This window comes from Notolabrus celidotus, chromosome 8 (genome assembly GCF_009762535.1).
Source record: "Notolabrus celidotus isolate fNotCel1 chromosome 8, fNotCel1.pri, whole genome shotgun sequence".
In the NCBI taxonomy this organism is placed as follows: Eukaryota; Metazoa; Chordata; class Actinopteri; order Labriformes; family Labridae; genus Notolabrus; species Notolabrus celidotus.
This window is the reverse complement of record NC_048279.1, coordinates 23393216-23409009: the sequence shown is the minus strand read 5'-3', so window position 1 is coordinate 23409009 and position 15794 is coordinate 23393216. Positions and strand designations below refer to the sequence as shown.

General features: G+C 42.0%; 1 protein-coding gene across 15 annotated transcripts in view; it reads right to left on the bottom strand.

Moving 5' to 3' along the window:
- Window positions 1-15794, bottom strand: part of map7d3 (MAP7 domain containing 3) — a 34891-nt gene that overhangs the window by 13026 nt on the left and 6071 nt on the right. The window contains exons 2-11 of one of the 15 annotated variants that reach the window (XM_034690624.1): window positions 9538-9645; window positions 9157-9237; window positions 8720-8883; window positions 8356-8467; window positions 7726-7809; window positions 6933-7040; window positions 6086-6187; window positions 5554-5652; window positions 3080-3205; window positions 911-1050 (exon numbers count right to left, since the gene is read on the bottom strand). In XM_034690624.1, coding sequence (XP_034546515.1) covers window positions 911-1050; window positions 3080-3205; window positions 5554-5652; window positions 6086-6187; window positions 6933-7040; window positions 7726-7809; window positions 8356-8467; window positions 8720-8883; window positions 9157-9237; window positions 9538-9645 — 1124 coding nt within the window. The remainder of the gene's footprint in view (window positions 1-910; window positions 1051-3079; window positions 3206-5553; window positions 5653-6085; window positions 6188-6932; window positions 7041-7725; window positions 7810-8355; window positions 8468-8719; window positions 8884-9156; window positions 9238-9537; window positions 9646-15794) is intronic. The other 14 variants (XM_034690627.1, XM_034690628.1, XM_034690626.1 and 11 more) reach the window with 14 other exon arrangements.

Below are 15794 nucleotides of genomic sequence, written 5' to 3'. Positions count from 1 at the left end.
TTTGAGTAGTGTGACCGTTTCATGATCTTAAACTAGTTTTTTTTGTAAATCTCACACTGTCCAAAAATAATAATTGAGAAAAACTAAAGTTGTTGCTCATCTTTGATATATTTAAAGCACATGAAACATGCTTAAATGTTGTCAGAGTAAGTCAATTTTTTATGGGGTCGAATTAAATTGCTTTCTCACGAACATTTGAGCAGAACATTGCTGGTTAATCAGAAAGGATAACATGGCTATACAAACAGAGTTTAACTTTATCAACAACGTAATGCTCCAACACCTCATAAAAGACTTCTCACAGTCCTGCACATGCATCAGCTTCAAAGCCTCTGTTATCACTCTGTAGTTTGAATATGGGTTAGATCAGAGGGAACATCTAAAATCTGCATCAAGCTTACTCCATCAGTCAAATCAAATGGATTGTTCTAACATAGTGCAGCATTATCTATGCGATCATACCACTTTACCAAAGACAAACTCATGAAATTCAGAAATTTAAATCTGAAGTGTAACAGCTGTCATGTAACAAGGATTTCCATACAACGCTTTAATTTGGTAGATAACCCTCACAGCAATTATTCAAAAGTATGAGCGGCTGCATCCTGACATGAAAGGTTATCAAATCCTGGTCGGACTAATACTGTGTAAGCAAACACAAAACCTCTGGTAACGATATTGAGTCTGTCAGCTATATTAAGCATTACGTTTTCTATGTTTGTTTTTTAAGAACCAAGAATTCCATCGCTACATTGAATGTGCGTATCCAATAGGGGATGCAAAATGCAGAGTTACGAGGAGGGGAAAGCATCTGGAATATCATGCTTCCTTCTTGTACAGATTGGATTAAAACACTATTGTCTTATTGGACAAGTGGTGTCTGTACTGTAAAACAAAGACGAGCACTCACCATTGAAGGGTCTAGGGCTCCATCCGCAGACACAGACGTGGTCATGCCACTCTTCTGCCGGTCAATGCTGCGGCTACGCAGGGGTCCACGAGGTGGGTGCAGGGGACTGGCAGAGGCTGAGCGAGGACACAGGTGACACTCTGATAAAGGACACAGTCATCGCAGGGCCAGAGGAGCACAACCAATGTGAGGCGTGATAAGCAGCCGAGTTGGGTTGAAAAGCAGCAAAGAGCAAAACCAGAGAGAGCGGGGAGAGGGAAAGTAGGAGGGAAAGAGATGGAGTAATGGAAGGCAGATATTGGTTGAAAGAAAAGCAGGAGAGTGATTTTATGAGGGGGGGAAAAAGCACAAAAAAGCAATTTGTTAGAAATGGCCTTTTAGGCAGGGAACAGCTTGATTTTTGAAGCTTTGATTGAGCTGCAGATTACCGGAGACATAAGAAGCAGAGAGCAACAATCCCAAAAATAACCCGAAAACCCAACATGTACAAGAGTCTTTGTACCCAGCGTGAACAAACCTGAACACAAAGCACCACCGCATTGCACAGCACAACACAGCACAGACTACAAAAAACCTACCACCAACACAGTGCAACACACACTGACACAGCAAACACATCACACATTTATTAGTACGATGAACACACACTGATTTTCTTGTTTCGTGGTGTTATGTTGCAATAACTTCAAAATAAGGAGTAAACTATAGTCTCTCTACCCTTCCTGTCTTAACACCACAGCTCTCCAGACTCTTCACCACACACTTAATGTTACTTTCGGTGTATTGTTTTGGCAAATGTAAAGAAATAAACCTCAACATAAGCAAACTGAACCAACAGATTTCAAATGTTCCTGCAACTCCAACCTTAGGATGGCGATGGATGGATAGCTCTGTCCTTGGCACTGAGTGTTGCCTGTTGTTTGTAAAGAGAGTAAATACTGTTGTCCACTGGCTATGAGCTTGCTGTGTCAGATTGAGGGATTAGTCATGATAATCCCAAGACCTGGACGACTCTCCCTGCCACAGCAGGGTCACAACAAATGTGTTTTGATATTCATTCTGATTGCAGACTGAGCAAATATGTTGACTATGAAATGTACCCTGCCATGAGCCTACACTACTGCTGCTGCTAATGCAGATGTGTCATGTTTCTACCGGGGCTATACTTAGCAGAAGATCTATAGCCACTAATGGGTTTCTAATGGCCAGTCGATAACCACCAAAAACCAAATAGAGGGGAATGCAGTCGCAGCTGTACAAGTCAGCGCTTCACAGTAAGGTTCTTTCTATCAACAAAAAGGATCTGTATTCATCAGTGTGCTTTAGGAGAGTCATTGTAGCTGTCCATGCTAGGTCTAGGCTATATATGAATACAAACACTGTACTGTAAATCCCTTAAAGCAGAACACACAAACAGCTAACTTAAAATTACATGGTATGAAATTCAGCCAGTAACACATAAACCCCAACTATGTGGCTTCAGGTTTTTCTTTTTACTACAAATGTCAGCCTAAAATCTTTTTTCTAAATATATATATATATTTTTTTTTTTAACATGTATATTCTTTAGAATTGCCTTCAATAACTATTTTAACAGCATGTAAAGGCTTCCCTCAGCACTCAGGTCACACTACCTTTACAAATGCAATAGCATAACAGTCTGATTCTGACGTAACAAAAACCAACAGGTAAGCTGCTTAGAGTAAATCTCCCAGCATGGACTCCGAGGCTCTTCAAATGTGGAGAAGTACTCCCAGCCAAGCCACCCCGCTCAGCAGGCCTCAGCATACAACAACCAATTGTTTTAGCTCTGGGAGTGCATGTAAGCTGTACCTGGGTGCATGTCTATATTTACTTAGCAACCATGCTCCATTACATGAAATTAATCGCTGCAAATAATAACTAAAAAACACATCATAAACAACTAGCTGTTAAGAATGTCGCTTTCATTTTGGAGCTGTGCAGCAACTTCTCTAATTCAATCACCACTGAGGCCACCATGCACTGCGGCAGGATTGTTCCAACAGCATGAGTCTGCAGCGGGGCACTGGGATGAGCTCGGGTCTAGTGAGGTTACACAGGGCGGACTTTCTACTGATTAATAAAGGTAAAGTAGGGAGGACCAGCAGTCATCCCTCCTCTCCTTCAGGGTCTCCAAACGGAGGTTACCTGCAGTATCTGTTCCTTCAGCTGACAGCACGGCGGCGCTCTTGCTCCTAGCTAGTGAGGCCTGGGTGGGGGTGAGCAGACGACTAAGGACCCCTCCGTCCACAGAGCCGGCCGGTTGCTTGCGAGCTACACGGCCGAAAAAACCCACCCGAAAACAGAGGGGAACAAAAAGGCCAAGAAGGAAGGAGTGGGTGAGAATGGGGGATGAGGGATACAGGAATAAAGTATAGAAAGGTCACCATGTGATTTAACCAACAGGATAGAGTCAACATCAACAACCAAAGGTTACGTCCCAATAATCTTGCATGGGCTCCTTATCAACTGTCCTTATCCTGTTAACTTTTAGAGATACTCAATCACAAGAGGACAGACAGTGGAAGACAGTGAGGGAAAGGCTGCCATGGAAGCCTCCTGGGACAGACCAAGGAGTGATTGTCTGGTGACTCAAGATCAGTTAAAAAAAGTACTCAAGGTAGAAAATGAGGTCAAATCAATGGTTCCTTAAATCAGAGGGAGGTGTGCTGGTGGGTCAAAACAAAGCATTAGTGATTTCAAAGACAAAAGAGGAATACTATTGGGTAGGAAGATGAGAAGTGAGAGATACCAGAAGGTTTCCCCCCCCCCCCCCCCCCCCCCCCCCCCCCCCCCCCCCCCCACTGCACGGCAAGGCTCAGATCAGCTCCCTTGGAGCTGTTAAGTTTGGCTTTCTAGTTTTAGCTAGTGCCTGGTGCTGTTTTTGGTTTCATCTCAGCTATATTTACAATCAATCTAGACAAATAATAACAGATTGAGGTGACACACTTTAGACTGATGCCAACCACTTTGGTAGCTGTGGCTGATTTGCAAATAGTAAGGATTGAAATACACATTCATAGCCTAGAAATGTATATACGTGACCAAACACACAGCCAAATTTCTTCAGTAGATTACAGATTGCACATGTCCCGCCTGCCTGTTTGTGTTAGCAAAATAAACAGCACACAGCATCCAATGTCCGACTAACAACTCCCTCTTCTGTAAGTAGGTGCTATCTAAAATGGAAAACTTAGAGAAAGTACGTCCAAGGAAGTGGAGTTGAGGATAGCCATTACCGTGCAGTGGTAGTGGTAAAAGACATTAAGTGTTAGCTGTGACGAGGCAAGGGCTCTTTAGCTTCTGCCATGCAAACCTTACCAGGATTAAGATTTAAATAAAAAATAGAGTATCAAATTTGATTATAAAAATGAGGCCATCTACAATATCCAGTGCTAAACCAGTTTAAAAATAATACAAGCTCCATGGTAGGCTTTGATTTCACAGCAGAAACAAAAGAGCTCCTGCAACCATGAAATGGTAGAATAAATCATTCCCAGTTTACTTCATTTGTGCTTCTTGAAGGACGAAGAAGAAACCATCCCAGAGGCAGATTCTAAATACTGACACGTTGATCTCTGACCTTAAATGCTACGGACTCAAAAGGAGTGTGCAGTCACACTTTCCTTTGTAACCCCTCACTGAGAAGACATCTGTTTAAGACACACTTGTATTTCTGATTAGCTGTTGAGTGCTAGCTCTTGCAACACGGCTCTCAACCCGGCACACGGATATTAAGGGTTAAGGCTTTTACAGACAAGGTTGTATAAAGGAAATATAGGAAGTGTCGAAGCTTTTGGGTTAAATCATTTGTTATGTTCTACTTTGATATGGTAAATACCAAGCAGGTAAGTACTGTTTTAGCTGTGTAGTACTTCTGCCTAAGCTAACCACATAAAACAAACATGTACACAAAACAGGAACATTTTCACAACTCGTGATCTGCATAGAGAGGCTGACAATGGCTATGGGACAAACAAAAGCATTGGTGGTTAATAGGATGGCACTGGCATACACCACACTGCAGCACAAGCTCAGTGACTGAAATCCAGCTAGGACGTCATCTGGGAGAAGGAAAACAATCAACACTTTGTGACAACAACAAAAAACGATACACACTGTTAGTGCAAACATGGTACACCACAAAATCATTCCTTGATTGAAATATAAAAGGTTAAAACAACATCAAACGGAAGGGAGAAACATGGCACAGAGCAGGTTCTGGTGGGTAGAGACAGCAGAAAGGTTAAAGTAAACAGGGCAGACACAGTGTTCCCAATTAATCACAGACAGAAAATAGCGTGGGGAAGCTTAGAAGCTGCTTAAGGGTAATTCAGTGGTTAGTGAGCTGGGTTTTCTTAAAGGGAATTGTTAGAATAAAAGGAGGGGTTTGTTGAATGACGAGCTGGCCAGTTTTGAACACCCACTAACTCAAGACAATGAATGTAGCCAGATGAGAATATTACTGCTGAAATGTCTTAGCCAACAGTCAAGATTTAAAAAAACACGCATACTCTGAATGAGCAAGCTGTTAGCATCATAGCAACATGCTTGTTATGAAGGAAAGAAGGCAGATAGGGGCAGAACAAAAAAGGTCATTCCTGATTTTTCATGCTAGCCACCTTGATCATCTGCTGTCCCTTTATCAGGCTTGGCAGGGGTCTGCGCTCTGCCCACACTTACTCGTGTGAGCGAGGAACTTCTCTTCTTCATGGAACGGCCTACGGACATGAAAACGAAGTTTAAGCCAAGCGGGCACTGGGAAGCAGTCGACAAGGAATCCCAGGACAGACAGTTCACAAGTCATGTGCACTTCATTTGGCCTCTGTGGGAGTCACCAGGCTACAGCAGCTGATGTCCAAATTTTAAAGACAGCCCATAGGCAAACAGAGGAGAGCTGAACTGCTCTGTCTGATAACACTGTTTGATTCCCTCTATGACTTTGACAACATTAACACCACAAGACGGGTTGCTGCTGAAAAATGAATAGCTTTAATAGCTCAAATGGCCATTTAAGTCAGCTTACTGTGTGGTTGTCATAGCTGTGACTGAACTTGATATAAACTGAGCTGCCCTATAATGTGAGGGTTTGTATTCTGTACACCATCTTTGTTATGAAAGCATAGTGTGGGATGGAGAGGGGATCTTTTGCACCTGTCTGTTCCACCTGAAGCTTTTTGCCGTCTTCCTTACTGGCCTGAGCAGCATTGCCATTGCTAGGCAACCGGTTACAAGATGAACTCCTCTGCTTAATACCTGAGAGACAATGATGAAACACAGCACCTTTTTGTGAATGGTAGAAAGTCTCAGACTTCTCAGAGCATATTCATAGTCCCAAGAGAGGAGAGGCATCAACATTAGACCAGAAGAACCAGCAATAACACAAAGAAGAAATGGCACTGGCAGCCAGAGAAGCTGTGAAGAGATTTGAATCAACAGATTGTTGCTAATTTTTTTTTAATTCTGTTTACGGAATACACAGTTCACCAATCAAAATATGCTTGATACTACTGCAACAGGTTTAAGTTAGCATAAAACAGAATCACAGTTTAGTGATCGCTTCTGATTCTGAAAATGTACTTCCTGACCTCACAGAGGTGCACTGTAAACAGATGCATCAAAATGAGCCCATACTAGTTTATCATTAGCTGGAACCAGAGGCATAGAGCTGAAGCATCGTTTACTAGTCTCTCTGTGCTTCAGAGCCTGTGTGCAAAATCCTGGATCACAGGAGAGCACGTGGTTATGGGATCACTCCAGGCTCAAGAGTCGGAGGACAAAGTGGGTTTGTTCCAGATAAAATAAAATGTGTCACCTGTTAGATCTTGGTATGTTACGATCAGTGAAAAATAATAACTTGACTGAAAATAGACTGTTAGGCACATATTACATTGATTTAAACACAGTACATTCCTGCAAGGAGGAGGGAGGAGGAGGGAGGAGGAGGGAGGAGGGAGGAGGAGGAGGAGGAGGAGGAGGAGGAGGAGGGAAGGGGACTTACTTTTATCGGGAGATTTGATGAGGGTGGCAGAGGAGGAGGATAGGCGCCTGCTGATTGCAGAATCAGACTGCTGTTTCAGGTTTGTGGTGGATGTGGAGCGTTTGTCCACTAAAAAGGGAGGAGGAAATACAAACAAGGGAGGCAGGGTTTACACTAGAGGTTTGGCAAAGGGGAAGGGCTTAGGGGTTCACAGAAGGGAGCAAAGGGTTCTGAAAGAGCCTAAAATAAAAATGAAGAAATAAAACCACATATCCACCATATTCCCACTGACCTATTACTACAATGGCTTATGTATCCAGTGTAGTTAGGAAAAAAACACAGTATTTAATGCTCAAATTTGCAGCTAAATATCATATTTAACATGTTAAACAAACTGTAACAAAGCTGTTGAGGTTTAAGAGCCAGACATGGTGGTCAGTAAAAAACAGATGCTGAAGTTTGACCACTCCAGAGAGGAGAGCATCAACAAAATGCCCCATGCCTGAGAATCCACAGATGAAGTAAGCCCTGGTTTTGTGTTGGGCTTTCATGCAAAGCCACCCATGTGATTTATAGGACGCTAGACTCTGTCAGCAAGTGAATATTTTTAAGTTTCCCTTTCAGATATTCACGTAGTACAAGACACATCCAGAACACAGCCCAATGAAAGAACCTGTTAGTGACAAACTGCCGGTTAGGAGGGGTTGGTGGGGTGAGAGAGAGGGATGCTGAGTAAATAAGCTAAAAAAGAGAGTGCCAGTGCCAGTCCATGCTGTGTTGCTACATCGCTGAGCAAATGATCAACAAATAAAACCTTGTCGACTCCTTGGTGGCTTTTCTGGCGAGGCAGGGGAGACAACTATTGTTACGGGAGATGAGGCGCTGGCATCAGAGTCTCCTGTGGGAAAAGACAGCTCTCAGGGAGGAGCAGTAAAATGAAAGATGCTGAGGCACACCCTCACAAAGTGTGAGAGAGTGAGAGTTCAATCTGGTCCGTTAAATGGTCCATTTAGCTCAGGCTAAGTTCTGGAGACTTCCGCAGAATATTGTAGTTCATCGTCCAAGAGTCAGAACATGGGAGTGGTTGTAAAGAAAGAGCCTGCATTGTTGTGAGAGTTTAAAAAACTATAATTACAGTTATTGGTTTACATTCACTTCTTCAAATCACAGTTAATGAATTTGATTTTATTAGTTTTTTTATAGCACAATAAAGATAGAAATGTAGAATTGCTAAGAGCTAATGCAATAAAAAAAAGTACTATAAGCAATATCACAATCTGAAAAAGGAGCCTCTGACAATTTGATATCTTGTTAGGGAGGAGTATTCAGAGGATCTTAGTTGTGTCTATGATTTGAAGTAAAAAGTGGTTCATGTCAGTCAAATGGAACATACAGTGAGGAGAAAAGCAAGGTTGAAGTTTTTGTCAAATGTAAATTCTTCTACCTGTTCGTCCATCGGAGTCTGTGGAAAGTCCTCCCCAGGACCATCTTTTCTGCCTCTGCTCCACTCGTTGACTACGCTCCAATGTCCGCCGCATTACTGCCTCGTAGTGCTCCTGACAAAAAACAGGAGAGAGGAGAAAAGTGTTCAGAATTTACAGCAGAGACACATTTGATCATGGACTTGAAGTAGAAAGAGGATAAGACCAATAAACATAATAACTATAATAAAGAGTATGGAAAAAAAAAGTAATAATAATAATAAATATATTAAATATAATTACAAACAATGCTTCTACATCATTTAAACATTTTAGACAAATAAACTGAGCAGGCACTACTGTGCAGCCGTCATGACTTGGAGCTACCTTTTCCTCTTCCTGTTTCTGCTTCCTCTTCTCCTCCACAGCCAATCGTTTCTGCTCCTCCTTTTTTCGCTGTTCCTCAACCTTTTTCTGGCGCTCCTCCAACTGACGCTCCACTTGTATCTTGGCCTTGCGCTCCCGCTCCATGATCTGAGACTCTCGCAAAGCTGGCCACATATATGTGGCATGTGCATGATGGTTAGTTAGCACAAGCAGTGGGGAACACTCGTTGTTTAATGTTGTCTTTCTATGTGGATTATTAAACATTTCTAGGACAAATTAGTTTCATAAAAATGCTGCTCATCAGAAAATCTTTGACACAGTACACTGTAGATCATTGCTTTAAACTTGCTCTGTGATTTCTTGGTCTAACAAGATTCACAAATCATCAGAGTAGTTGGAGCTATATGTTGCTACAGAAACTGGGCGGGTAATTTTACCGTGTTGTTTGTCTGCCTCCTCTCGCCTCTCTTTTGCCACTCGCAGTCGGTCGTCTATTCTCAATGCAGCACCGTCAAGGACTGAAAAGTATGACAACACAGTTGCAGCATATTCAGATTGATTATTGTGATTACAATGCACCTTGCTGTCATAAAGACTTTGCATCACTTGGGCGGTTAATATATGTAATTGTCATTGATCAGTCGTCATTTGTTACAGTAGAAGAAGATGACTAAGGTTTGCTTGCAGAAAGCCCTGAGGGTGGTGGAAGTGGATCGTGTTGCACCTAATGGCTCGGATTATAGAAGACAATAGAGCGGTGACAGGGCAGTACCTGTGAGAACCAAAATGTTTTTGTGTGGAGGTGTGGTGTCATTTACCTGGCCTACACCCCTGAGGTTTGGCTTGTGCTGTAGTTGTAGTTGGAGGTCCTGGACTGTTCCCTGCAAGGCTGCGCCGCTCCTCGGCTTGTGCCTGTGCAGCTGCAGCTGTATATATAGAAACACAGAAAACAAGAGTTTCATCATGCCATGTCTGACAGAGCAGGTATATTTAAGGTTATCTTGCAAGCGGAATTGCCTGGAGTACTCCAGTTAGTCTAAAAAAGCCATTTTCTCTGTGCTTTGTTTGCCCTCCAGAGGAATTTTTACTTCTACAGAGATCCAACGGATTTGAAGGCGCTGAACAATCCAGCTATTCAGCCATTTGACATAACCCCCCGCTCATGGTCAACCGTGCAGCCTGCCACTGCTTTCTGTGACAAGCTTGGACCTTGGTGCGATAGCCTCTGTGAGAAACATGCCTTGAATCAACTTTTGTGAGCTTCCTGATAAACAGCCAATTTTCCAAGCAGATTAAACATTAAAACACAGTAAATTACCCTAACGTAAAAGTTTCATACATTTCAGTCCAAAATTAACACCTTTGCACCAAAAATATACACATTACTGCACTGACAGCAAACTAAGAAAGAATGTCAGTGTCCATTTGGATAACTTTGTATGAAGACCAATAGATTCTGGAGGATTTCCAGACACAGGCAGATATACTTTCAAAGTAGTAAATGCATTAACACTCCCACCAGACCGCCACAGGGTCAAAACCATTTGCTTTAGCAAAAACTGTTACAGGAAAATCCTGATTAGGAGATACAGGGGCAGAAAGGAAGGAAGCCAGGAGGACATGATTAAGCTTTATGAGCTCTAGTATCAGGCATTTCTCATTTCTCTTTCCTCCTCTGCTGGTGTGTATTCAGCATTAAAGAACTGCTGACAAAGTGGCAAACGATAGTCAGTCATGTGATACTCACAGTATTGATGCATACTTCAAACTGGGTCCTAAAAGTCTCTCACTGTCTGCAATGCTGGAATAAAACTACTGTTTCCATAACCTTCAAAACTTGTTTGATGTTTTTTAAATAAAAATGCAGATAAAACTTTATGATCAGTAACAGCTTCTATCTTTACATCACATCCCTATCTCTCTCTAAAGAACAGTCTTCTTCAAGTTAAGCCACTTTATGTTACTAGGGATGTAAATTTTAAGTATTTATCATGATCGATTTTTGAAAATGTTAACGATCAATTATTGATTAATCAACAAAAAAAAGACATCATTGCTCTTATGTCAAAAACAATGCCAAATAGATTTTTCGCCCTAAATTATATTTTCTATAGCAACAAAATGCACATAACTGACGGGATTGAATACGGGTACATGTTTAACACTGATTATCAACGATCAGGCTCATAAAAATATTCTCAATGGACATAATCTTATAAAGTGAAGGCTCATAATACTAACAGAAAAGTACTTCAGCCTTACAGTGTCCAGTTTTCTGTCTACTCGTTCTTATTGAGAAAAATAAACATGTGTATTCGGTCAGGTGTCAGCCGGGAGCGCAACCAGGGCACAATCAGTCCAGCTGCAGAAAAGCCCAGACGGCTCTGATGTTGCTGGTCTGCAAACATAGCGTACTAGCAATTCCCACCAGTCTGTAGCTTTGTATCCAAAGGTGGGGAAGTGTTCTGTTTAAAGTCGTCAACCTTCGTCTCCGTGTCGTTGTTGGCAGCAGTTGCGCATTGACCCCTCTTTAAAAAGCGCACGTGGAGACCTGCTGTACAGCCACAGCCCCAGCTGAGCGTCTCCACCATGTGCAACATCTTTAACAGCTGATTCACATCGAAACATGCTTTAAACTTAAAACACCTCCCTGATAGCTGAGTGTAATATGAGACCACATGATGTTTGTTCCACGTGATGGAAAATTGAAACAAAAATTGCGTGATTTGAGTAATTTCTTAATAATCAATGAATCGATAATTGATTAATTGTGTACATCCCTAATGGTAACTATAAATTACATGTTTGTGTCATATTTTAGTTAAAATGCATCAAAGTTTTAGATCCTTAGGGTTGTAAAAACAATCAGGGTTTCATTATCAGCATGTTGTGAATATGCACAATCACCACGAAGAAAACTTCTTATAACAATCAGCATGCTGATCTACCAAATGAAGCACAGAACACATGACAGACGCATTCACACTATTTCACCATCAGCCACAGCAAGTCCTCACCCTCACTTTGATTCATTTGTGTGGATTTGGTTGCGACAGCAAGGTACTAAATAGTTGATATTCTGTTATTTGGAATTATTACGAATTCCAGTAAAACACAGCTGAGTAGTGCTGAACAGCACAAAGAGAAATAAGCCGTAAAGATATAGCTAATATCCGTATCTTGCTCCACATATCTGTTCATTTACTCCTAATCACATCGTCATCAAGCGTTTAACATTTTGACAGATTACATTTGCTAAAATTGTGCCAGCTCTGCAGCCATTCAGATGCTGAACACAATGTGTTTAACCTGGTGATGTACACGTTCCAACAATTAAACAATGTCACCCTCGATAGTCTACACCAGAATTACTAGTCTGTTAAACGACTTGTTAATATTTTTTATTACTGCCAGTCGTTTGCTCTGTCTCTGATGTAGTGCAGCCACCCACCACTAGCCAGGGCTATAGTTTTCGGTCATTGTTAACTAGCATAATGCTTTACTACATAGATTTATATAATAAGCACAGGTGACAAATCTTTAGCGTGATGCAGTCTGGCAGTACTTTGATTTTAAAAATGGAGATAAAGCTGTATGTATGGTTCATGTAACCGGAGCACTACATAACCAACATAGGCATGTGGACGTTAACCTGCAAGGAGGACCGATGGCTGGTGGTGCTAGCTATACTAATGTTAGTCACTGTCAGTAAACCGGTTCGAGATTTATCTGCAGACTCGGATTCCGTGTTGATCCGTGTTAAATTTCAATTTCAAACAATTAGGACAGGAGTTACTTTAGAACATCCCTAATTTAATCTGAATCAATAAAAGCAATGAACACCTTGAACAGTCTAAAGAATGTGGTTCTCTCTGGGATAGCATAGCTACAATCTATGCAGCAACTGCACAAGAATGTGCAAAACCAACAGCCTGAATCAATCTCATAACAAACACTGAACATTATGTTACAGTTGACCTACCTTTTTACTTGTATTATTTTTGAATAGTAATACAAATATTGGAATATCTGTGAACATGACACTAGTGCAGCATCTGTCTTATCTTTTAGAGGGAAGACAAGATAAGAAATGTTGTGTTTCCTTTGGCTTATTTAATGCTTTCAGACAAGGTGAGCAGAGTCACAATCCTACGTGCTCTCAAAGCAGAGGATGACTCTGCTGACAATATCCTTGCTCTGCTCGGGAGCAGGACAGAGCTGTGACTATCTCTGAACAAACAAGAGCTGTGTTTTTGAACGACACCGTCATTGGCAATTAGAGCTTAACTTTTAAGAGTGCAGCTATGTCCAGTCTTTAGCACAACAGAAGCTCCACTATAACAAGGTCTCACAAAGCAGCTGCACATTCTTTAGACTTGGTGGTCTCAGATTAACACTGTAGTACACTGTAATAAATGTCATATCTCCCATCTTTGATTTGAAACGTCACACAGATGTTTGTAAGGCAAACTAATGAGTTTCTGCTGCTTCATACCAAGCGGCAACCTCTGGTCTAAAAATATGAGTCCAATGCGGAAGTGCTAAAAACTGCAGTTCATCGAGGATCTGCTTAAGGCTGGTTCCGGAGGTACCGGAAACCATATACACACCAATTCAAAAAAGACGATCTTTACAGCAGAAATAAACATGTTTACAGCCTGGTACAAAAGACGAGTTTAGTCTGGATAGCTAATTTCTCGATCGGCAGGCATTTTACTTGATTGACAGGCGGGAACACTGTAGCTGTAGGCTAGGAGGCTCAAAGCCCGCCTCTTTACGTTACAATCGCTTGAAAGCAGCAATATGGCTGCCGCCGCCGATTGGCCTCAAAACAGCGCTTCAGAAACAGATGGATGACGTCACGGATACTACGTCCATATTTTATACAGTCTATGCTTCAAACCAATCCTCACTGTAAAGGCAGTCACAGAAGGGGCTGCTTTATGTGGCTCTAAGGTAGAATAAGGATATTTGTCTTTCACAAAGGAATCGTCACCTGATAGTGGTTATTGGCCATCATCCAAGTAAGCAACACCTTTTAATCTGTTGTCGTTGCGTATGGAAAACAGTCACACTGTGCCCACCACAGGCACTCATCATGGTTTCACAGAGAAATCATGGAGTGCATGTCCTTACAGTATGGAAATCGCTCCACTCCTGCTGAAAGCAGAGACAACAGGTCTGTTTTAGATGAAGTGACACTGACAAAATGACTGATAATGTTCGATCCTTAACTCATCGGAACCATTCAATAAGAACAAAAAAGAAACTGGGCGTGTAAAGGTTGATCACAACGCTTTCAGAGATTTTGATGAAAGAAATCTGGTTTCACTTTCTAAAAAAGTAGGCATTTGTCGTACTAGGAGAGAGACAGAGGACAGAGAGATGATGGGATGAGTGGTAGTCAATCGCGCTCTAACTATCTGTATTCTGCAGAAGCATCAATGCCCAGTCAAAGAAGCTTACAAGGGTCAAAGTCTGCAGCTAATGCCCTGTGAAAATAAACAGGTCATATTCATTTTGCACTCAGGACTTCCTAATTTAACCACTCTGGCAAAACTGTGTAAATGAAGCACATGTGACTGTGATTCCACTACACACAAGAGTAACTTATGACTCAAAAGGTGAGGTGGATAAGCAGACAGCTGTCAAATGCTGTATTTTTTCAGCAAGCAATGGAGCATGGAAACAGGCCCACATTTCAGGTTTGACAGACAGTATAGATTTGCATGTTTTAGGGTCACACATGAAAAGGCTATTAACCTCTTAGCAACAGAGGCGTGCTCTTTCATTTCAGATGATAGACAGGAACAAGACGGTTTAGGAGTGGGCCCAAAGAGATCATCAACTCTTAGTATACAGACATGAACACAAAGTATGAACACATTTAGTTCTCCACATACAACAGAGTAAAAGTCACTGAGTCTTGACCGCTCGGTGATAAATCGTGGAGGCTGAGTAACAGAAATGTCCCGACTTTGAATGTAGCTCATGATCTTTGTGTCACATCATATCTTACAAGCTCCTCTGTTTCTCTCCATCTTCATGTACAAGGAGCCTAAAACACCAGGCACTCAGTGTAACTCGGTTACTGTTGCTGAGTGATGGACACATAGCAACTTGGGATGAATGAGGTGCTCCTCAGCCATGCTTGAGTCTGTATGATGCAGGCATGGACAGTGAAATGAGGTCATATAGAGCTAAATGAAGGAAACTGAGCTGAAAAGCTTTGAGGGGTTCCTCAATATTGAGTGTGTTTATATGCACATGAAGTACGAGGCTTTGATTGAGTAAACGTCACTTTGAATATGGAAACTGGGATAAACCCTTATCCTGGTTCTGAGAAATCTGAAATTTGCTACCTGGAGACAGGATACCGTTACATGTATACAGCACGCATGTATCTGGTTTCTGACAGCAGCAGACTACCTGCACAGGATCGGCCTCAGTCAAGCAACGTGTCAGAAAAACAAACATGGCGGCACAATGAGAGTATCTCCCTTGGTCTTTGTCTTACTTGCGGCTGTGTATCTCTTCCCCCACTGCTCCCTTGTCCCATGCGGTGGCAGAGACAGACTGACACCAGTCAGAGCTGGGAGCATGTTTAACATTTGCTGCTACTCTCTTTCTCTCCTGTTGCTAGAAATGAGGTGGACGCCACATCTGAAACAATGCTGTTGGCATGGATTGGTGCTAAACTCACAATAAGCCACAGTGAAGATAAGATGCAGTCATCAGAAGCTGGGATACAAGTGTCTATCGTTTATACAGTGATATGAATAGCCAGGTTGCTCTGTGTGCATGTAAATACTATATCTCAAATAATATCAAAACCAGGATAAGGCTCATAACCGGGATATTCAGATCCATATAAACAGACTGTACAATATGCAGAATATCTATCAGCAATAACATCTTATCCGGGGCGGCAGTATCTCAGTCCATAGTGACTTGGCTTGGGAGCCGGAGGGCCGCTGGTTCAAGTCCCAGTATGGACGGAGTTTGGCAAGTGGACTGGTGGCTGGAGAGGTGCTGGTTAATTTGCCTGGGCACTGTTGCGGTGCCTTGAGGAAGG